The 24,430-nt window shown below is 42.6% G+C and overlaps 1 protein-coding gene across 1 annotated transcript in view; it reads right to left on the minus strand.

Moving 5' to 3' along the window:
- PKHD1 (PKHD1 ciliary IPT domain containing fibrocystin/polyductin) overlaps nucleotides 1-24,430 on the minus strand; it is a 1,684,711-nt gene that overhangs the window by 1,228,499 nt on the left and 431,782 nt on the right. Inside the window, exons 29-31 of the mRNA XM_069236642.1 lie at nucleotides 21,144-21,279; nucleotides 17,170-17,365; nucleotides 5,976-6,043 (exon numbers count right to left, since the gene is read on the minus strand). Coding sequence (XP_069092743.1) covers nucleotides 5,976-6,043; nucleotides 17,170-17,365; nucleotides 21,144-21,279 — 400 coding nt within the window. The remainder of the gene's footprint in view (nucleotides 1-5,975; nucleotides 6,044-17,169; nucleotides 17,366-21,143; nucleotides 21,280-24,430) is intronic.

Below are 24,430 nucleotides of genomic sequence, written 5' to 3' on the forward strand. Positions count from 1 at the left end.
ACCACTTTTGATTGTCATCAAATATGTTTTTAAATTTTAAAATAATATATTGAGTCATCATTCATTGATATAATTTGAGAATAACCGTGCTTCTGTAGGGATCTTTAGTCCTTAAATTATCATGTACCCTTGGTCCGTATGTACCCTTGGATTTCCCTTGATTTTGTTAAATAAAAATCTTTCTAAAAGTGGCATTTTCAAAACTGTAATCTACTTTACAGTTAAAGATGATTTTAAATTACAATTCCCTTGAGTCCAAACCTGCTATTTCCAGCTGTTCCCAATCACAAGTTACCCAAGTTATCCTATGGGAGACATAGGCCTCACGGTAGTGAAAAACAAATTACACTACAAGGACATGTCAAGTTCAAAAATACATGCGCTACCTTTGAAATATAATGCACCCTGCCCTATGGGCTCTTTTGGGCCTACATTTGTGGTGACATATATGTATAAAAAGGTAGGTTTAGGATCTTATTAAAGGATTTTTTTGCCATGTCGAATTAGCAGTTTAAAAGTACACTACATGCTGCAATGGCAGGCCTAAGACATGGTTTAAAGTGCTACTCTAGTGGGTGTCACAATGCGTTCTGAAGGCCTATAAGTAGCATTTAATTAGAGGACCTAGGTAGATATACTATGAACTTATACGTAAATTAAATGTGCTAATTATGTGTAAGCCAATTTTACAAGGCTCGAGGGAGAGAGCACAAACACTTTAGCATTGGTTATTAATGGATAAGTGCCAACAAAAGTGAGTTCAAAATTCAGGAGGGGTGAAGACAAAAACATGTGGGGTGACCCTGCAGAAAAGACCAGGTCCAATATGACCCTCTTCCAGGCAAAAGGCAGGGTATCCAGGGTGTACTAATCAATACCTTCGTAGGCTTTCCTACTTAGGCATTAGAACATGGACATTAGGCCTCTTCTGCAGTAGTAGTTGCCAGTTCTATGCTCTTCTGATCCCAATTTGTTGCCTCTATCAACAATCTCTTCAGCCACTGAACAGACACATGGAGAACCCTTTTCCTCACCTGTGAACCCCATATGTGCAGCAACTAACCTCAACCTGCTCAGAGATGCATCCTAGTAAGCAGACAGTTCCATCATGGCCACAACAGTGATGTGGCCCAGTCCACCTCTTAGATCAGACTTTTGTCTCCAACCCAAGGAAAATTCTGCCAATAAGAATAGCAACAAACAGAGGCCACTGACAGCTGTCAATGTCAAGAGCCAAACCCCGGGGCCTCCACTGCTGGGAGAGGATCCAAGTGGGCTGACAAGGAGTTTATTCACTGCTCCTGAGGGTTCTCCCCCAGAAAAATTAGCTTTCATGGAACCCTGGACAGCTGCCCCCTCTGGCTCTTTCAACACTAGTGACAACTCATTTCCCAGTGTGCAGTGAATGGGCATCAACTGACTATGACCATCATCTTGGGCATCTCATCAACCCATTTAAGGAACATCAGAGTCACAGAGTGGAAGAAGTCCTGCCCCTGGGTCTAGGCCACCCTACACATCTTTCCAGTATGCTAATCTAGGGAAAGCAGCCTTTCCACTACCATGGTTTGACTGGCACCAGTATTTCTCAGAGCAGTGACAGGGATCCCCTTTACTGTGACCAATTGGAAACAATGACTTGCCCCCTCAAGGACAACAGCTCACCCCAGTCTTTCTCTGAAATAAGGGAGACTGGAGCATGTTCTACCTCCTGCCTCTGGGGACTACTTCCTCCTAAGGCCACGATGGACACCTCTGTAGTGTTCCCACCAGTAGGTGGTATCTTAGGACAGAGTCCCCTGCTTATGTCCTAGCTGAATACAATCAAAGCACCAGGGTTGGAAATGGGGTGCCTTGGGCCACCCACCAGAACATCCTCCCTGTTTTTCAGAAGGGGCATGGGAACCCTTTCATCTCACCATATTCTGGGACTTGTCTGTGTCACCCTGGACCTCCTTCTCACTCTGCTGAGGGAAACCTGAAACACCAATCTTGGGTCACTCCCAGGTACCTTTTTTGATACTCTGGTGCTGGTCAGGCGGTCCAACTCCTGAGCAAGCTCCTTAGGTTTTAGGTAAATTGGGAGTTGGTGCAACTCTATAAAGTAGATACTGAGAATGTGCTCTCTTAAAATCAGGTCGTACAACCAATTGAAATTACCCACTTTATTGCCCCTAACATAACCATAATCAAAGAAATCCACTCAAGAGTGGTTTGACAGCCTCTGGCTGTCCCTAGATCTTATCCACCTGTAGTATAAGCAGAGTATCCCTCCCCACTGAAAGTGTGTATTCCCAGAGACTTGCACCCTATGCATCTTCAGGGCTTCCTTATGGTGGAAAACCATTTAGCAATTTCACCATCCACTACATAGCTAGGCACTAGGTCTTGGAGAATGTGGACCCTCACGTCTACAAAGAACACTGTATTACTGCCACCGTTACTGCTGGACTCTGAGGCTTTTTTGGCTTTGATGTCCAGCTCTTTAAGACTCACTTCAGGAGCTGATGCCAGTTTTCTTCCAGCCACAGTTCTTTCAGCCATAGTTTTCTGCTTCTCCAGGATTAGCTACTTTTGCTATAAGGTCTTCTGTGCAGCTGTCTCCTCCTTGGCAATCTTCCTGTTTGTGGCTGCCTCCACATTCTGAGTTTGGCCAGGTACACTCTGAGTTCTGTTTCAGTCACTGCTCTTTCCCTAGGTAGGTGGCTCCACTATTGTGAGCAATTTCTCCTCCCCTTCAGGCTAAGCCCACTTCCTTCTTCTCCTCTAACTCCACCTACTCCTTGGGACCATCCTCTTCCTGCACCTCTGAGGTGGACTTCAAACCTTCTGACTTCCTCAAAGGCTCACACAGGTAGCTAGAGGTCCACCTTCTTTCCAACATCCATCCCCATTAACTTGCAAAGCTTCTGCAGCTCTGCCTTGCTAAGGTTCTCCACATTGATCAGCTCCATCTCCTTTGCAGCAAAAAGGATGTGAAACAATTTATATTTGAATACAGTTTAAAAGAGCCAAATTAAGAAGAATTTAGCAACAAAAATTTAATCTGATGTCAAATTACTTTAATGGAATTTTTGTGTTAACCGAAACCACTGAGTGGCATTGCTCAAACAAGTACTCAATCACAACACTGAACACCAATATAAGAAATTGGTTTATTGATTGAGGGAGGTGTAAACCATTCTCATGCCACACTTTCAATCCATGTCAAGGTGAGCCACAACAGTCACTAAATTAATCTGTGCTCAGCCCTCTGGTAGCCTGGTACAAAAGCAGTCAGGCTTACTTTAGAGGCACTGTGTTAAACAGCAATAAAGTGAAAGTGCAAAACAAGCTAAATCACAAACCAATTCAGAAAAATAGAGAACATTTTAATACGTAAACTGAGAACAGAATGACAAAAATCCAACCAGTAGATATGCAATTTAAATGTTTTAGGTAAGTACACCACCTAAAAGTACAAAGCACCACTTGGGGGAAAGTCATGAGTTCGGAGACACCACGATGGAGCGTGGGCCAGAAACAGGGATCAAGTTGCCCTCCTGATAAAGATGCCTTCTCAATGTCTGGCGCAAAGAGTCCAGTTTGCGGTAGAGAAGGGTGCAAGGGGAGGCTCGCAGATGGTTGTCACTGTAATGCAAAGAACAGGCTGAACGGAGTGGGCTGTCATTGCTGTAGATTCAAGAGCCAATCAAGGGTCCCTGTTGGTCATTGCTGGAGCTTCGCACTGGTGGTCACCGCAGAAATAGCGTCATAGCGTGAAAGGCATATCAAGCGTTACCGGTCTTAACTGGCAGTGGCTGTACCAAGAAGAGTCGAGTTCAAGGGAACTTCATGCTGGCGATCATCACAGGCCTGTTCATGGTTGCAAAAAGCCAAAAAATTCAGGATTTCTTCTTTTTATGCAGAGGACTGCACCCTGATTCCAAGGATCCAGGCCGTGGGGAGGAACCTCTAGTCGGATCAGGGACTCACTCTAGCAGAGGCCAGCAAGACTCAGGCAGGGCCCGTTGCAACAGGTCAGCTGGGCAGTTACACGGAGGCCTCTGGAGCTTGTTGTGTCCCTGTAGCTTAGAAAAAGAGGTCAGCCTACTGACCCTTGGAATCACTCAAGCAGCTTGGGATGAAGGGAGCAGGTCTAGTTTTCCTTCTCAGAGAGCACGCCAGGCCTCAAGCAGCAGGGCAGTTCTCTGGGGAACAAGGCAGGCCTCAAGTAGCAAGGCAGTCCTCTGGGGAATAAGGAAATTCTCAAGCAGGAAAACAGTCCTCTGAGGAACAAGGCTGGTGTCAATCAGCAGAGGAGTTCTCTGGGGAACAAGGCAGGCCTAAGTAGCATGTCAGTCCTTTGGGGAACAATGCAGTCCTTCTTCTACAAAGTGTCTGCAAGTCCACGAGTGTACTGAACAGTTGGTGCGAGGGCCCAATATTTATATCTGGTACCAGCCTCTGAAGTGGGAAAATCGTCTAGGGTACCCCACATCTATTTCTGGAGGGTTCCTTCTTTCTAACGCCAATGCTACAAGAAGTCTGGGGTAACAAAAGACTAGTGTCAAGTTCCTTTGTGCTTGTTGGAGGCAAGCCATTTGAAATTTAAATGGGGCAGGGAAGAGCTTCACTCCAACCATCCTGTCAACACTTTATCTCTTGTTGTTCACTGTTTGAACCTAATACACATTCTTAGTGAAATTGTAAAAGGCCACAGAAACTTTTGGGCAAGGAAATGCCAACTTTCTAAAAGTGGCATTTTCAAAATTGTAATCTAAAATTCAGCTTTACCACTAAAAGGATTTTAAAATACAATTTGAGTCCACATTTGACATTTCTACCTGTTCCCAATCAAATGTTAACACTTATTAAATGTAAAAAGGTAACCTAATGTTATCTTATGAGAGGCATAGGCCTTACTATAGTGGAAAATGAATTTAAGAGTTTTTCTCCACTAGGACATGTAAAAATAAAAAATCTATTTTAAATTCAATGCAGCCTGCTTTATGGGGTGTTTAGGGCGTACTTTATGGGTGACTTATCTGTATGGTATGTTTAGGCCTAGCAAAAGTTTTATTTTGTCAAGTCAAATTGGTAGCTTAAAGGTGCACTGCAGACTGCAATGGCAGGCCTGAGCCTGTTTTAAAGTATCAGTCTAGTGCATGGCACAATGAGTGCTGTAGGCCCACTAGTACCATTTATTTTAACCCTTTTAGTGCGGGCGTTGGCCAAAGGCCGATGCCCACACTATCTCCCTGGTGCAGGTCACGACCAGTGGCCGACACCAGGGAGGGGGTGCGGGCCAGGAAACGCCACTAGACACCAGGGATTTCACTTGGGGGGGTCGGCCCCCCTCAGAAAACGCCCCCCCCCCCGGGCCATATTTTTTTATTTCAAGATTGGGGCCCCCTGGTATAGATATATCAATCCATGTAGATAGATATATCTATCTACATGGATATATCTATAGATAGATCTATGTATATACATAGGTCTATATATATATATGTATGTATTTATATATACATATATATATATATATATATATATATATATATATATATGTATATATATATATATATATATATATATATATATATATATATATATATATATATATAGATATGTCCATGTAGATAGATATATATAGATCTCTTTTGTCAGTGCATGTGTGGTTTCCCTTGGGGCTGCAATCGGCCCCCAGGAAAACCAGACCCACATATAAAAGTGATCTATATATATTTTATATATATACATTTTCCACCAGTTGTCTTGCAGTTGCAGCTTGCGTCTTCAAAGCAATGCACATACTTCAACTGACGCATCATGAGGGTGTTTGCCTATCCGTTCCTAAAAAAGACAATCACTAAAAAATAATCTAAAAGAATATCATCAAAGGAAAATTGCAGTGAAATTATAAACGCTGCAGTAAAATTCCAATACAGATACAATACATAAACTAGATTATACTCCAATACAAATTAACTTACCTTCAAAGGACCCACAGCATGGATCAATGCTTGTGACATTACCAACATATTGTACAACTAAGAGTTCTCTGCAAAAGATGTGGAAGACACAAAGCATGTGGTAAATTCAACTTCTGATGTAATGAATTAATGTACATATTCTCCTGTAGTGAACAATAATATTAATAATAACAACAACAATATTAATAATAATCTCACTTTATATAGAATTTCACACAGCACTTTTTCATTTCTGTGCCCAGTTAATAACAAAGGATACTATTACTCAGTTTAAAGGGATTTTAATCTACCTACCTTGGTTGAGGCGGCATTACCAAAATTTGTGACCACTAGGTGACTGAATATTTCAATAGTGAGTGACATCTCACAGAGTCATTTTATCAGCATCAGTAGAACAATGTCAGGAGTTAACTGTCCTCATTAAGCGTCTGGGAAATACTTAAGCAGAATGGCCTGAACTTGCAATATTTTGTTTGAGATATCTATTGTCAATTTGGAAAGACTCATCAAATCCTACAGTAAAAACACACGGCACCATACACAAAGATACCGATTCATTTGTATATTTATTCACATGGATATTTCCTAATACATTGGCCACGTTCTTGTTATTGACCAATACGAGTAGAGATTAACAGCTGTCATAATTTAGCGCTTCTTTAATACTGCTATAATAATTGGGCCCCAAGAAACTGCTGTACCTGCTTTCCAAGCAATTTTGAAATAATTTAAACTAGAATAAACTAGAACAGGTGTCAATACTTAATTCCCATTGGCTGAGAGCTTATATTTGATGCTACTTCAGATACCATAGTTTTATGTTGCCAAGGGAGGGTCAAGTAATGCATTCCTCTTATTGTTAGCATATTCTTTGCAGTCATTATCTACAACTGTTTTATGCATGGTGCATTACCCATTGTGAAAATTGGTTTCAGTCTATTTAATTCCCCCAGTTTTTTGACTACTTGGTTTATGGACTTCTGCTGTGACTAATTCTCACTACCTGAGTCTCACTCATTGTAAGCTCTGTTATAATGGTTTGGGTGACCTAACCATCAGTGCTTGCCTTTTAAGATCAACCAATCAATCAATCAGTGAATTTGTATAGCTCAGCTAATCATCCAAGAGATTATCCAGCCACTTTCAAGGTCTGAGAGACTCCCTCAAATAGTCAGATCTTGAGTGCATTTTGGAATTCTGGTACAGAAGGGGAGGTGTGGAGCTGCAGAGGGAGGCCATTCCATGTCTTTGTCGCGAGGTAGGAGAAGGAGCGCCCTCTGATCATGCTTCTTTTGTTGCATGGAGTAGAAGCGAGTGAGAGGGACTTAGAGTGTAGTTGACTGGCTGGTTGGTAAAAGTTCAGGCGGTGGTTAATGTAGGCAGGTCGAGGGCTGTGTAAGGCCTTGTATGCATGGGTCATCAGCTTAAATTGCTGTCTCTTCTGTACTGAGAGCCAGTGGAGTTCTTTGAGGTGAGGGGTGATAAGGGTCCTTCGGGGAGGTCTAGGATGAGTCTAACTGTGGCATTTTGAATGGTATGTAGTCTCTGGAGGAGGTGTGTGGCGATCCCTGAGTAGAAAGTGTTGCCATAGTCCAGCCTGATACTGATGAGGGCTTGTGTGATGGTGCGCATTGTGCTCAGGGGAAGCAATTTGACGATTTTTTCGTAGAATGCACAGAGTGAAGAAGCAGGCAGAGGAGACCACATTGATCTGAAACTTCATGGTCAACTTGCTGTCCAGGATGATGCTGAGGTTTCTGCAGTAGTCCAATGGAGTGTGTGCTGCTGTGAAACTAGGGTAAGATGCTCTTGTCTGGTTTCACATGAACATGTATGTGCAGAAATGCAAGCTAAGTGTGTAAAAAAATCTTCTAGCTCAGCCTGGTATCTATGTGACGGTATCCTGCTGCAGAAGCGAACCTTCAGGGATTGGCGCTCACCTGGTGTAGGCCTTATAATGTGAATGGGCATTAATTATGTGAGGAGATAAACCTGTAGTAATTATTGAAAAGTCTGCATGCTTTACTGTATTATATCCCATCAGCAAAATGTTTGTTAAACTACAGGTTTACATAGATAGGCCTACAGACTGACTCAATTGATACACTAATATTATGGTAAATCACAATCCAGAATGCAGATTTGATATTCATTTCAACGTACCTGCACTCCTTGTGACGCTTCAAGATTTATTATTTTTCTCTGACTATTGAGATTTGATGGTGTTGTTCTCCCTGCTGAGCTAAGTAATTAGTAGGTGTGGGCAATAAACTCTGCTGGTGGAGGTTACAAAGTTCTGCAACTCCGCGCTTCGCATGGAGCGTGGAGTTTGGAAAAACGTCACCAACCGCCATGTGCCGGAGTTTACCGCCCCTCATAACTGATCACTACATTTTCTTTGCATATCTTATCTTTTTGGGTCATGTCGCTGATTGCATTCAAGGCTAATTGTCCACTTCAAGGGCAGCAGGTTGTCTCAGTGTCACTGAGCTGGTAACTCGTGCAGATTCAAAGCCAATGTTAACAGTCATCGCTGGCCCGAAACGTGTTTCTATAGTGAAAGTCCGAAACTTGTGAGAACAAATAGAAAACTGCCTTGCCAGTGCCCATGTGAAACCTGTACCACTCCTCCCTGGGAACATCACCTACTGCCTCAGACTGTGTTCGGCTCCATCCACATTTTCTGGGTACCTCCTCTCCCCACAACTCTTGAATGTCCTCCTCTGGGCTCCGCACTCCTCCTCCCTGAGCCCAGAATCCCTCTTCCTCCCCTGGCTCGGTGCACCTCCTCCCTGTCTTCTCTCACTGTGCTGTTCTCCTGGCCAAATATGTGTTAAATGCCTTGGGCTCTCTCTCTCCCTTGCTCTCTGCCGGCTGCCAGGGTCCACTCTGCTGTATGGGGGAAAAGGTGACCCAAGCAGGCCTAGAACAGTGATGCCGCTGCTGAGGCAGGTACACAGGCAAAAGAGCAGCAGCTACTCTGGCGCTGGGCTGCTCTGAAGCAGAGCTGGGGCATCCTCCACTTACTGCATGGGGGACAGAGCAGCACCAGAGTCTTCTCTCTACATAAGAGAGTTATTTTTATCCCCGGACCTGCAGGATCCCCATGCAGTCTCCACCAAGAATGGTGAACCCTAGCCATGCTCCTTGTCTCTGCTCTGCAGCACCCCAGGACTGCAGTCTGTGCTGGATACCAGTGGAAGGGGTGAGAGGCATGAGCACTTAAGAGGGGTGTACTTCAGATGGTCAAGGGAGTCCCGTAGTTTTTAAAGTGTTTGTTCTCCAATAGAGGAATGCTGGCGCTAACAATACTTTCAAACTTTTATTGCTGGTGGGAGCAGAGGAATTCATAGTAGCCTGCATATATTTCAGTCACATTTTTATATCTTCGAGCAAAACTAAAAGAAGCTTATAGACCAAGGCTACTTGGACTATATTATCAGTGTGACATATCTGATGTACTAAGGAAAAACACTTCCACATGTTAAATAAATACACTTTTCGAATTTTGAGGTGACTTTACCATATTTCAACATTCTTGTTTCACAATGTCTTTAAACATGTTACATGTGTACATTAATGTTTGCCCATTTACAATCTTTCTGAATGATAGTGCTCAGTCACGTAAACACCAACTGAGGGCTGAGGAAACTGCATGTAAAGTTCTAGTCCTATTAACTGCATTCCTGTTGTTTTTGTTAGTGCAACTGTCAGCCTACTTATTATGTGGCGATCTCATACACTTTGACAGCTATTATCACCATTCAAAATATGCTAAATAAATATTTCTAGGCCCTAAGCCTTTCACATACATGCCCCCAAGAATTAGCGTGGTCATTAGGGTCGAGCCTGCGTCGCATGCGCTCGCGCATGCATTTCACTTGCGAGACGCTTTAGGAGTTAGAAAAGGGCTCGGAGCCCCGTCCATGTCATGTCAGTGTCTTTCATTGGTTCGTGTGTTTGCCTGTTAAAATCTGCTTGCTTTCATTAGTGGAAGGCATGCATAGGTCATTCCTTTTCTGGTGGTTAGCCCTCCTCGAGAGCAGCAAATGCAAAGTGACCACAGCACACATATAAATAGTACAATCACGTAGCAAGTATATGTATCCCTGGTAGAGCGTTTGAGGTTGAAGAAAGAATACGTGAAGATCCCAAATTCGTTAGAGTGTCTTTAATTATAGGCACAGTTTGCCTCAAGATTGCGTGTTCTTCAAAATACAGCCAACACGTGTTTCATCACTCAGGTGACTTCATCAAGGCTAGGCCAACTAGATAAACTTGGAGAACCTGCAGTAGGCAAGTAGGTAGAAACCTTGTAAGGTTGAGTGTTAATTGAGGTAGTAACTCCAGAGCATCGGGTGCTAGGGGTCCCAGTGGTGACCAATGAGAATGGGGAAGGCCCTGATAAGCCTTATATCAAGAAATCTAAATGAAGAGCCGGAGCGGTCGTGCGGTCGGTAAGTCGCGGGTATTCAAGCAGCAACCAAGTACTGAAAACATGCGAGGCTCGCTGTTTTCCGTCCAGTTTGTGGACTACTTTTTATCTTTGTGCGGAGCGCGATCTCGCTTGTCTCCTCCCAGTTGTCACCGCCCGTGATTAAAGCCACTCTGGCAAATCAATAATTCTGCGAGGACTTTGCGTTTTGCCCTTCCTGTTTTCCATTTTTAAGCAGCATAACCGTTTTATTTCAAAGCAAGATACAACATACGAAAAGCAAAGCGCCTTGAGATTCAAGTTAAGTAATCTTAAAAAAACCAAAAAAAAACCTGCTTGTATTAAATATCTACCGGCTTTAACTCGTTTGCTTCTCTGCACTTACCATGGTGATAAATCTGCGTTGCAAGCTAGTGTTTTTGTGTGCTTCTCTGAATTCTGTGTGTCCGTGTCAGAGTATTTTGCCTCAGTGGTGCTTGCACCTCAGTGCACCACTTGCAAGACCTGCAGCAAGTCCGCGAGAGAGACTATCTTGGCCTAAAACGAACTGCTTAACTATGTCGGAAATGTATGAATGAGGGTTTGCATAAAAACAAACTGGATGGAAGCCCCGAAGAAGAATATACGTCCTGCCTATCACTTTCCCTAGTTGGTGATTAGTTTATAGCAGATTTTGCAGGTGAGTTTGTGGTTTGCTTTTCCTGACGAATTACTGATTTGCCCTCGCCACTTTCCATGTAAGTGGGTTGCATTGGTCTACGGGCAGTCGCCGAGCTCTGCACGGCGCTACCAACGTTATACAGAATTACTGGAGGTATACCACCAGCATCAAACCAAGTGGGACAGGACAAGCCATTTTCACTTTCTACACACAGCCCATTGGTCACAGTAAGTGGGGTGGGGTGGCAGGCGAGAAAGCAAACTCCATTATATTTCTGGTATATAAAGTGTCTCCTGTCACAGCTGTCTCTCACTACTATGTAAGCATGTGCCATTGACGTAAAGGAATCACTACAGAATCAAATTATATCTGTAGACTGAACATCCCCAGTGGGTGTTTTGGGTGTTAGTCTAGATTTGCAGTGCGGTGCTGGGTTAATTTCCATGTGGTATATAACAAAAATAGCTTGAAATTTTCCTTGAGCTATTCATGCCTGTCTGACGAGAACTGATTCGAAAATTTGTTTTGGAGGTAGCACTCTCATAAACCATGAGTTTCAGATTTAGAAATAAATGCTCTCTCTGCAGATGTGGACATTGGTGGATGCCGAGTTATTGGAAATATGAGCTTTTGTTACACTAAAACATTATTGGGTGACTAGAATATTCTGAGGAAAATGAGATGGTTCCTACAAATGTGTAAGAACCACTAATTGTGTAGCACAGGCACCGACCAAGAAAAAGAGCATGAGGAGTGATCAAAACATTTACAACAGGCAGCCAACATGTCGTTCTAGTGAGTGTTTCTATTTATTTGTTTGATTTTTGGGGTGAGGGCAGTGTAATACTCACAAAATCTTTTGTGAATTACAGGTGGGCCAGGGCAGGTCTTATTTTATTGATGGATATCATTCTAGATCCAGGGCACGTGGATGAAAAGGCCTGTTTTCTTATTGCCACCTTCTTGCACCTTTCTATCTTCAGTACAATGATGTCCTGGCTCCTGGTGTGGTGACATCTGCCACAAGTGAATAATTTCTTCACTACATGTACCACATGTTCTTTCAAATAGGCTTTTAGGTGATGCAGCTGACCTTCAAAAATACTGTTCAGTAGAGGGATCCAGTGTAGTATCCTTCCATGTCATTTCCTTCAGCCTGTGGGTACTATGGTCTAACCTTTTAAGACTATGGGATGTGCCTTAGAACATAGGATGGCTTTCAGGAGTGACACAGTGGTGTCTGAGTAGAGTATTACCTCCAAAGTGGGAGAAGATCAAACAAAGCTTGCACACATCTGAAATCCACTTCTGGATGAAAGGTTTTCAGTTTCTTTAGTCTGGAACACTTGCAGGTCTGTAGGGCAGTGTTCTTTAGTAGACTGTGCATGGCTGCAGAGAAATTGTGCAGCATTTTCCGATCAAGGGTGAAGAAGTAGTCTTTGACCAGATTAAGAGTAGCTGTCTGTGTGCTGCACCATATTCTGGATCTTAATTAGTAATATTGCAAACAATGATTTTTGCTGTTCTTCTCTTGTGGCTGGGTGGATACTACTTTTCGCTAATGTTTTATTATGGAGGGTAGATGGGTGATGGGATGGAAGTTGGCAAGATCATATGGGGCTGATTTCTCAAGGAAGAGTATCTGACATGTTTTGAGAGTGCCCAGTATGGATTACTGACTGATGGAAGGGTTGAATATGTTGAGTGGTGTGTTGGTATCTCCTCTAAGAGGTTTGATGAAGAATGATTACAGAATGTAGTCTTCATAGAAAGTGACTTGCAGAGAGTTGGGGATATTGGATAGTTCCATGTGTGAGGAAAGGTTGATAGTCAACTTGGTAGCAATGGGTGAATAGTTGGTATCAACAATATTTGTGCTGTCAATGCAGGATCACATTTTTTGTTGATCTTCTAGGTGAAGATATTCATTGTAAAGCATTCATCAATTGGCAGAGGGGTTAACTGAGTTGAGATTTAAATGCTTGATACCATTAAAGTCAGTAGCTTCTTTTAATCACGTTGACAGTATTGTTGACGCAGGTGGCCTTTATTTTGCCCCTTAGATAGCTGCCTGTGAGTGGAGTGCTTTGAGTTGGGTAAGTTTGTTTCAGAGGTTGGTCATAAACGTTTCTTTTCTTGTCTACGTATGGCAACCTTGTCTAAAAGTTAGTGGTTTGTGCCATACTGCTGAGCATTTGTTTTATAGAATTTCACTTAGAGTTCCACGAGACATTACAGAGTTGTGTTGTAGGTGTGACAGAGAGTGTTGACTCATATGGTTGGAATGCCTTTGACAGGTTGAGTTCATTGTAGAAGACATTGATGAGGATCACTTTGAAGAAACCGAATGTTGGATTTTATTTTGGTCTTGGTGTACGGGTGTTGTGTTGGAAGGGGTTTGCATAATGAGCTGTCAGGTGTATTGGGTTTTGAAGGGGTTAGTGGGAGAGGCTGACTGGATGAAGTCTGTTGTTTCTTTTGATGTGATACTGCTCAAGGATGTGCGCCTTGATTTCCAGAGTGTTGAGGAGTATATAGAGGGATTCCTTCATTGTGATAGTAGGTTGGAACCCATCTGGGGACTGATCTTAGACTTTTCTATCAAGTTAGTGTCTAAGGGGTGGGGCCGATATGTAGACGAGATGAAAGGAGGCCAAGAGATGGAGCTCTAATTATGTCATTGTTGCTCTGTGTACTTGGCTCCGTCCCATGTTGTACTCTCTCTTTGGGCTTCAAACCACGCCCATGCCACGCCAGTCTCTTTCTTTGGTTCGTGGGCTTGCCTTTTAAAATCTGCTTGCTTTCATTAGTGAAAGGCATGCATAAGTCATGCCTTTTCTGGTGTTTAGCCCTCCTTGAGCACAGCGACCAAGTACTGAAAACATACGAGGCTCCACGTTTCCCGTCTGGTTTCTGGACTACTTTTTCTCTTTTTCGAATCGCGATCTCACTGGGCAGAAGTCTAGCGCTTTACATGACATCGACACTGTTACATTGTTAGTTGCATTTTTGCCAGTTACGTAGATAATTGCACTTTTAGCGACAGGTTTCACTAAGAGTGAATTTTTATTTCCGTTTGTTTGTCTGCTTTGCACTGATGGCGGCCGTCAGCTCGCTTATGTGAAACTTTTACTTTTCAGTTTATATGGCAAGAAAAGTCCAGTTAGTTATGTGAAACTGTTTTATTTTCATTTTCAATTTATGTGGCAAGAAACATCCGGTTAGGAGTTTACAATGCTAATTACTCTAGCTCAAGCAAACGCGAGACCCATTGCATTGCAAATGCTTGTTTTTATCATGCAGTTATTTTGTGGAATATGTGCGTGTCAGCCAGAAAAGCTCCATCATATGCGTCCTTTTGCTACTGTCAGTCACAAGGTTAAAACACTGACCTCTGATACAGGCTTGCAAACTGCCCCTGTAGAAAGTGCACATAGATGAGGAAGTCAAGCAGGACAGAAGGGAAGTGGAGAAAGAGAGAGATACAGAGACTGTCAGTGAGAAAGAGAGAGAGACAGAGGCTGCACACATAGCCAGGTCCCTAAGGGTGGAATCTGGATGTTGCCTACTGGGCAACCCCCTAGTTCACGGATTGGAAGGAACACAGAACATCAGAACCTGACTTAACACTGTAGCGCAACCATACGTAATACCTTACACAAACAAAATTGTGAACGTCACACCACAGCTGTACCTATCTACCTCATTCTATACACAATTGCACTTAATGTTCCTCAGTGCAACAAACTAAGTGTGACAGATATGGCCACACAGAGGTCCTAAGCTCACTGTGCCACTGGAAACAAGCAGCACCCTGCAGAAGAGGCCCAACTAGGCCAAAACCTGTCTAGTATTTATTGCGTTCTGGCTCAGAGGGGACCTGGCCTGTCAGTTCAGACTGGAATGTTCCTAATGGTGCAGGACCAAAACTGATTCGCATATAGTGGGTTCCTGTCTAAGGAGCCATGGTGGGAAAAAATGATGGACTGAGATGCAACCCTGAGTAATTACCTGTGGGTTAATTCAACCATTCCAACCCATCATTATTTATGTTCCTCAGTGTGATGTCCTAAGTGGGGCAGGCATGACCAGAGATAAGTCTCGTGCTCACCATGACACTGGAACCAACCTACACCCTACTGAAGAGGCCCCAGCAGCTTGAAACCGGTCTAGGGTTAGTGTGTTCCGGTTCAGAGGGGCCTGCACCTGGCAATTTGGGCTAGACTGTTGCGACTGGCACAAGACCAAGGCTGATTGCATCTATGCATGTTTACCATCGGAGGTGGTATGATGGACAAAAAACACAATGGACTGAGATGCTGCCTAAGTAATTTGCAGTGGCTGTGCTTAGTTCAAGCGTTACTTTCTTATGTTCCTCAGTGCGAAACCTTAAGTGCAAAAGACATACCTAAAAGTGGGTCCCATACTCAGTGAGTCATTGAATCTAGGGGTGTGCGAAATGTATGTAAATTGTTTTTCGAGTCATTATAGAAATTTTGGCAAAATCACTGATGCTACACCAGATGTCCTCTTGTACTTCTCAGCTTTATGTAGCATGGCATATGCTCTGAGGAGATTTTGGTTGGTTGGTTGGTTTGAGGGAGAGAGCAAGGATAAAAAGTATCATAACCTGTTGAAGGTCAATGATTTCACTCTCATGAGCACTCTCCTCTTTCCCAAGTGACTGGAAATCCGATTTCACATTCTTGTAATGATAGGTGGTAGAGCACTGAATATGCCTGACCAGGCTTCACGCCAGTAGGCTGCCCAACTCTTCTTGTGCAAAAGCAGTATATCAATATCTTTTCCACATGATTGAATAATTTTGTACCCTGGAAACAGTAGGACGCTTTAATAAAAGGACATTTCAACTCTGTTGGGATTGTGGAGGAAACTACTCAAGATTATGCACCGAAGTAAGCCTGAGAGAGAGAAGAAATAAGGGGCTCCCGTTGCCTGGTCACATGCTATGTTCCTGAAGGCATTTTTCCACACCTCCTACTAGGAAGAAAGACCAGTTCCCACTTTACAGCAGGGGAATACCTGAGAGCTATTTAAAAACATTTTTTGCAAACACTTCTGCTCCAAGCAAACAATGGGATATGCATGGTCGATAAGGCTAGATGTTTTACTGTTGATCAGGCTCGCCTAGCTACACTCTTGCATGTGTTCCCTCCGCTGAATCTGTTGTCCTTCATTGCTCTGTAATAAATTCTTAATAAACAGATTGGTTCTGAATTCTGACTGTTCCTGGTCCACATACCACCACCCCTCAGACTCACTTCTTTCAATGAGTCAGCTAAATACTGAATGTTATGTTTCTGTATCACAGACTTGCCAATCTCCATTACCCTGTGTACCTCATCATCTGAGCTACAGCCTTATGTTTACTCCATGCATCAGATGAAGGGGCTTACCTTATCTAGCCAGAAATCTCAAATAAATGAAGGTGATGGACTGTCATGAATTCAACATGCCCTCCCACGTCTGCTCTGGTGGAAACCTGTACTATTCATTGATGAAAATAGCAATTTGCTATCAATATGCAAACAAATAACAGTGACATACAAAACTTGATGGATTGGACAGCCAACTGTCTGTGCTCAGGAAACTCCTAAAAACTGAACTATTCAGGCCAGACTAGATCCTAGAATTATTTGGTAATGAGCGAGGAATACCACATAGGGGTCATGTTCCTTACACGATTGGACTTCTGCTACAACACAGGCAAGGCCTTTCCATTCCATCCTGATAAACAGGTGAAGAAGCCATAGGACTATGCTAAGGGTTATAAAAAGCTTGCAAAGTGCAAATAATAAGAGATGTTATTACACTCTGTATGAAATAACATGCTATCAATTTGAACCATTACAATGACAGAGAGTGAATAATGAGAAAGTACAGAGTAAAAAACGAGAATACCACTGAATTAAGTAACACTCACACAGCTACACACCGAGGACTGTGGGATAGCAAGTGGTAAAAACTGACTAGTATCATTTTTGTTAGAAACATTTTTAATTATCTAACACCAAAGTACATGTTTTAGTATCCAATCCTATACATGAACCAGAGAAAGGGAAGAAAGTCGATCTTACTCAGTAGAATTGACTTGAATTCCATTGATTGTGATGGAAATGTTGTATAATCCTATAGGCATTGGAGGCAGAATCGCCTGTATCTCATCTGAGGTCAACTCTCTGATGGTCACCTGTGTGTTTTGAACTGTGACTTTGATATCCTGATCAGCACAGTCACCAAAACGTAACACACCAATCTCCAGTATATCACCACCTATGAAGAAAGAAAAACCATAGGAGAGATTGGAAGCGATGGCAGGGAAATATTAAAAGGAACAGGAACTGTCTACAAGTTTTCCTAATGCTGTCATCGCTCATAGGCTGTGGCCTTTCCAAATCTCCAATAAAAGCCTGCACAGTTTTCATTGTGTAAGCTCATTAAAATGTATTAACATTAACAAACATTCAGTAGCAGGACGTTTGGGATATTTCGGGTGAATAAGTATGCTGAGGTTTAATCACGAAGCGGGTGAGACCTTTTAAACTCGTGGTCAGTTCTCTTTGTCCAATATCGTCTTCATCTTCTTATCTTGAACTCGAATGACCAAATGCATTATCTCACAGTATTTTAAATACTTTTAAAATACTATTTTTAGTAGGAAAAAATATCAACTGCTTATAAACACTGCATCGGACGTAGTTTCTACTTGTAGCAAAAAATAACTGCAGGAAAGAATTGCATATAAAAGATAGGGAAATATTAACCAGCATACCTCTGGAAAGTGGTGGAAATGTATGTCCAGACGAATAACAGGTCTAACAAGGATTTAATTAAAAAAAGGAGTCCCACAAGCAGCTGCTGCATTGAGAACCATGGGTAATGTTTGATCACAAAACAAGGAGGAAGAAAACGTGGTAATGATGCAGGGATGTAACCCTGCCATTGAAATTTAAATGTCATGATGTTTATTTTTTTAACCCTAAAGGTGTTTTGTTACCTTCTGACAATGCAGGTAAATATGTTACTACGTCTGCATTTTTCACACCAGCTGCAATCACCACGGGTTGCATTCCCATATCACAGTTCAATGATATATAATTCCTGTAATACTCATTCTCAACACTTTGAATTACAAAAGTTTCAGCTGAGGAGTAAATTATCACTCACAGTAGTTCTTGTGTTAATGATGCCATCTGGGATTCTGGTGCTTCTTACACATTCAAATGTTTAGTGGAGAGAGAGCAGCTCAAGTTCATTGGGAAATCCCAGAGAGGCGGAGTGTATGTTTCCATTCTTCTGTCTTTTATCACGATCAGTCTCATTTAGGTGACTGGCTTTTAAGTGGCATCAAGGGTGACACCCCGTTCATTATCCTGGCGACCATTACTCAAATATCACACATATTCTCTCATATATTTAAGAAAAGCATTTAAAACTGTAAATAGCTTTAGCTTAAAGTTTCTCCAAACAGTTTGCCAGCAAGGAACTAGCATTTGTTTGGCTCGGTTGCACATCTTCTTATTGGATATGAAATGTAAAAAATAAAATTTCTCAGAATAAGATATTGATTTTTAAAACACCTGCCCTCAGATGCGATCATAGTACTAACATCTCCATGTTAAGAAATCTCAGTGAGCTCTACTCATCCATGGCCATGGTGATGTCAGCCTTTTAAACATGTCATTTTGATCCATTGTTTTCGATACAGTAAATCTCTAAATTGTACTGGACTCCCTTAGATGTGACATGGGTTTAATATCTTAAGGAAAAAGGAAAAAAACACGCTCAGCAAGTAAAACTTGATGACTCTCTGTCCCATCTCACTACAATTCCTCATACAGTCCCTCAAAGTTTAGTTTTAGCTCTGAAACAATTCAATCTCTATTTCAACTGATCGGAGACCTGCGGGCATGACTCCAGAATAGACTGCAACCAATAACATCGATGACATCGTGCTATACTGGAAAATATATCTTAAATCTGCTCCTCTCAGCCATGTCACTGTTAGAGTACCGATTGTTAAACCCAATTAGAACTTAGACTAACACATTAAAAGATGGAATTTCTTCTCACCTCTCCTGTTGCCTCCAAACGCCCATACTCCATCAGGATGTTCTTTTCGGAATTTACCACTACTCACATTTCACTCATCAAATCATTGCCTTTCATACGGGAAGTTAAATTACTCTTTCAGGCCGACATTTTGAGCAAGAGCCAAAAATGCTCTCTACCAAATAACACCCCTTAATTGTATTAATATTGCCTTACTACCTCAACAGACGCCTCAGCAATACCTCAACAGACGCCTCAGCTTCTACGTCCCCACCCGCCTCCTCCGCTCCTCTGGCCTCGCACTCGCTGCTGTCCCTCGCATCCGCCGCTCCACGGCGGGTGGGAGATCTTTCTCCTTCCTGGCGGCCAAGACCTGGAACTCCCTCCCCACCAGCCTCAGGACCACCCAGGACCACTCCGCTTTCCGGAGACTCCTAAAGACCTGGCTGTTCGAACAGCGATAACCCCCCCCCTTTTTCCCCTAGCGCCTTGAGACCCGCACGGGTGAGTAGCGCGCTTTATAAATGTTAATGATTTGATTACTTCCATTGAGTTGCTGTCTTTAATTCAAGCATTGTCTCTCTCTAAACGAGACTCTGGTAAGGCTCTCTTGAGAGGGCACGTAAGATTCACCTTGGTTCAGTCAAAGCTGCTGTCCATGTTTCATCCCATCTAACCAAAGGTACAAGGGGCCAGAGGTACAAAGCTATTTAGCATTTCTTAATGGGCTGAATCGGTATTTTGCCCCGATAAGAAATGCTAAACAGCCTTTTGGCATGTACAAACGCTGTTTGGTAATCGCAAAATGCGATTTCCACCCAGTAGAAATTACATTTTGCGACACCCAAATATTAAAACACAAATAGGGATTTCCTATTTGCTTTTTCCCATGCACATGTACAAAGCTTTTCCTAAATGCAAATTGGGCATTTAGGAAATGCTATTACCATTGTCTCAAAGTTAATGTGCCATTAAAAAAAAAACACTCCAAAATGCTTTTTTTAAAGTGCAATAAAGCGCATGTGTGCCCCTAGGGCATGCGTGGGCTTTACGTGTGCACCACTTTTTTCAGGGTGCAGCAAGAGGGAGGCCTTAGGCTGAACGTCACCCTTCCTTTAGCATTTCCTAATTTGTGGTTGCCTACTAGGAACGGCCCATATAAATGAATAGTTTGGTGTTACTTAAATATCGATTTCCTAATAGCAATTCCTACACTGTAGGAATCATTATTAGGGAATCTCTATTATTGTACATATAATTTTGCATTTACTAAATAGCGATTTCTAAGGAGTCGCTATTTAGGAAATACAAAATATGTATTTTGTACATCTGGCCCTAAATGCTCGAAGGGCAATACAGACCTCTGCAGCTCTGAATCCTTTATTTGGGACCCCATCTTCACAAACAGCATACTGTACCTGTGCCAGATCGAAATCCTTGTTCAAGGAACCCTGACTAACTTCATCATACATTACTTTCAAAAGAACCTTGAAATGACTTCCATCTGTATGGCCTGTGTTCGTCTCATTCACCTCTTTCTGCCCTCAAGTAGTATCCTGACCTCCGCCTCTCAACCCCCAGCCTACTGGTCCTCACTTCGTCTTTATTTCCACTGCTCTGTCTACAACCTAATCACTCCATTCATCTCGTAATATCGCAACGTGTTGTCCATAATGCTTTTGATCCAAAATGATATTGCCTTCTTTATCTTCATATATCCCGCCAATTGCTCTTTTGTTCCAAATTAACATTGATAATTTCCTTTTACACAGTTGTACTGTTCTTATTTCATTGCACTTTAATTCCCATAATGTTATTGTTTCTTTCTTTGCACTTGTTCACTCTGGCGGATTTTGTCCGCCTTTTTTTTTTTTTAAACAGTACTCTGATGTCATTTTTGGCCACTTTCAGGATATAAAAAGGCAATAAGTAAATAAAGAAATGTAAATGTAATTTATGGAAACTTGTATTATTCAATGGCTGACTGATGCCAACTTACCTGCTGTGCTGCTGGTATTTCTACTCAGAGATACCACGAGTGGATTTAATGATGGGTCATACTTGAAAGCATCTGTGAGGGGTAGAGGCTGGTTTCCAATGATCACCGTGACGTCCACAGCAGAATCCTCATCAGTCTGCATTAAAATGTTAGACACAGCCAATAATTAGAAAAACACATTATAGTACGAGCAAAAGTATGTGGTATGTCTTTATATAGTGTCACTAATGTTCTCCCACTATAGAACACTTCACAGTATGCAACTGCTCAAAATAAATAGATATAGATACTACAAAATATTTGAATAAAATTAATGGGTCAATACAATATGTACATTTTCTTGCCAAAAACAAACATTTGCTCATGTGTGTTGGATTTACTTGCGTATGTGGCTCTGTGAATCAAGCTTGCATCTCAGTCGAGTCCTTTACGAAAGATAACAGTTTCTGAGAAATTCTGAGGGTACAGATGGACCACAATTAAAACCAGGCCTTGGTTTCATAGCTTAGGTCTAGTGACTTTGCCAAATATTTTACAGTCTGACTGAATTTGCTGCTCCCACAGTATTTGTCATTGTGCTCTCACAATGACAACGTATAGGCATATTGGGTAACATATTCCAATTCATTTCTTGGTTATATCCAGGACTCTTGAGTCTCTTTATTCCCTGTGCATGTAGTATGTCTGTCTGAAACTTTAGAGTACTGCATGAACCATTGGCCATGCTGCTAATGGTTGCCAGGGAGAGTGGGAAAATATGATGACTGCCCAACAGGTTGGCGAGCCTGGCAAGAAAACCGGTTGTCTTTGTTAAGGCAGCTATTATGTTGGGGCTCCTAATCCAAATATTCCTCTCAGAGACCTGCATCTACATCCCTGGTAGCTTTATCCTTCAGGTGAGTTTGTTTATTATCCATAGCAGACGGGCAGGTGAGGCTTAATGACAATAACATTCTCTGAAAGTTCTGCTTTACCACATTAGCCTTACTACACTGGTGAGGGTAAGAGAAAACACAAAAAATAAACTTCTTTTCATTTTGGTGGCATTCCAGGTTGCCTAAGAACTGCTTACGTGTGGACGGATCACCTGGAACACTGACAATTGATGAGGTTTGAACCAAACATGGCTTCTCCATAGGTGATGGCTCCCCAATGCTACCTTCTTCCCAGCTGTGTCTTTTCTGCTTAGTATTCCATTAGAGCGCTGGACAGAAATGACATGCCTGTGGTGAATGAGCAAAGTGGCTGCTCACCTGAGCAAACCAAACCTTAATGAAATACTGTTGCTCTACTGGGGTCTAGCAACAGGGAGAGGTGAACATACCCCTTACCTTTGGTGGGAATTTATTATGCCAGTGTGGCAACCACTGGATGTGTGTGTGAAACCAGGGTTTCAGAAGCTTTTCAGGAATATCGGTCAAAAACCTCATGCAGTCCCCTAATCATACTGTCACATAGCGGTCTGATTTTTAAAGAACAATGCCAAAATTAGTTGAGAAAGAGTGACATAGTAAGCACATTAGATATAGAATAAAAGTAGAAATTCAATAACTCCCTCTAAAAGCACAAGAACAGCATGGGTAAGGGCAGGCCAAGTCTAAGAAATTGGGCTAAATCAGGTATTGCTTTCATTTTTCGTTTGGCCATCTGCACTTGAAATTACCTCTCTGCCTTCTTGTCCGCCAGCTCCTCTTGGGCCATGTGATGAAACACTGCTTCCTGCTCTGGCAGGGGGATCCAACTCATGGTATGAGTCCTCCCCCTCCCCTAAAGACTGCATTCCATGGCTGTTGTCCTGGTCTTGATCCTGTTCCTCCATATCCTTCCTCTCCTTTGTTACTCTGTGGCTGCCATCAACTAGTGGCCCTTTGTCCAGGCCCACAGAGCTTTCTGAAGCTCCAACATTTTGGTGCCCTTCTGGATGTACCACCAGGGGACCACCATCCCCGCCAGGAACATGGTTCCTTATGGTCCGACGGCAGTCTGAGTTGTACTCAGTCAGGGTGGCGCTGAGTTCAGCGCCGCCTGGTTGATTACAACTCTAATTACTGCCAGACTTTTCATGGCAGTCTGACCGCCATGGAAAGGCTGGCAGTAAGCCAGTGCTCCCCTGCCCACCACCCTTGGAATGCGCACTGTCTGCTTTTCTGAATGCACATTCCATGGGTGCTGGGGGCCCAACTGTGTGATGGCATTGGCCTCGGCTCCATGTGGAGCAGAGACCAATGCTGCCGCAGAGTTTCCACTGGGCTGACCAGCGAAAACTTTGGATTCTGCCGGTCAGCCCCGTGGAAACCTTGTAATGGGCTGATGGGGAAACCTCGAGCTCCGCAGTGGTCTTTTAACCGCGAGTCTGGCGGTTAGCTTGTCAGACCGTCAGACTCGTAATGAGGCCATTAGTTTTTTTCTATTTCCTAGTGATGTATGGCAGCTCGCGCGACCTCAGCATGCCACCAAGGGTTAGGCAGCATTTTAGAACTCTGCTCGCGCTTGAGGAAATACATTGGAGCAGTGATTGTGTTGCGTGTGCATGCTCACAGTCACTACTGCAGAGTCTAGTGTGTACACAATGTGAGTAGTGTCATTGCTACTTCCTGTTGCTCCCTGTGTGTTGATTTATAGTGCTGACTGCATTTATCAGCGCTTTCCTCCAAGCAGTGTGCCATATTATTTTGTGCACATTTCTACTCTCATGCCAACAACATCTTAATTGGTGTTTTTCAACTGTGAGTATGCTTTCTTTTAGTGAGTGCTCATCATCGTAGCTGACTACTGTACTGTCTGAACTCTATGTCAGAAGTGATATTTACAAGGCACTCATTGTGAGTGGTAAAGAGCGGATTGAGATAACCAGTCCACTCCACTATGGCTATGACTAATATTACTGTGAATGCACCTAAAGAGTTGGTATGTATACCTGATGATCAACCAGTGGCTTGACTGCAGTGGAAAGAATACTTCTTATAGCTCTACTATTGACCACAGTAGACCCCTAACTGCAGAAAGGAAAAACGGATTACTGTTACACTCATAGGGTCCTTAAGGTCTTAGAGTTTATAGCCTATTGTCAAAGGATGGTAATGTGGGGGATAACAATTTTTTTAACAAACATATTGCACAGTTAGATTCATATTTTTCACCAGCGGTGTGTTAAAAATTCTTCTACAGGAAGCAGGATAAAATGGAATCCATAGATGAGTATGTAGGGGTATTGAGGGAATGGGCTTTGGACTGTAAATCTGGTGTATTACAAGAGGAACTAATAAGAGACCAAGTGGTAATGCATG

This window comes from Pleurodeles waltl, chromosome 5, assembly GCF_031143425.1.
Source record: "Pleurodeles waltl isolate 20211129_DDA chromosome 5, aPleWal1.hap1.20221129, whole genome shotgun sequence".
Lineage (NCBI taxonomy): Eukaryota > Metazoa > Chordata > Amphibia > Caudata > Salamandridae > Pleurodeles > Pleurodeles waltl.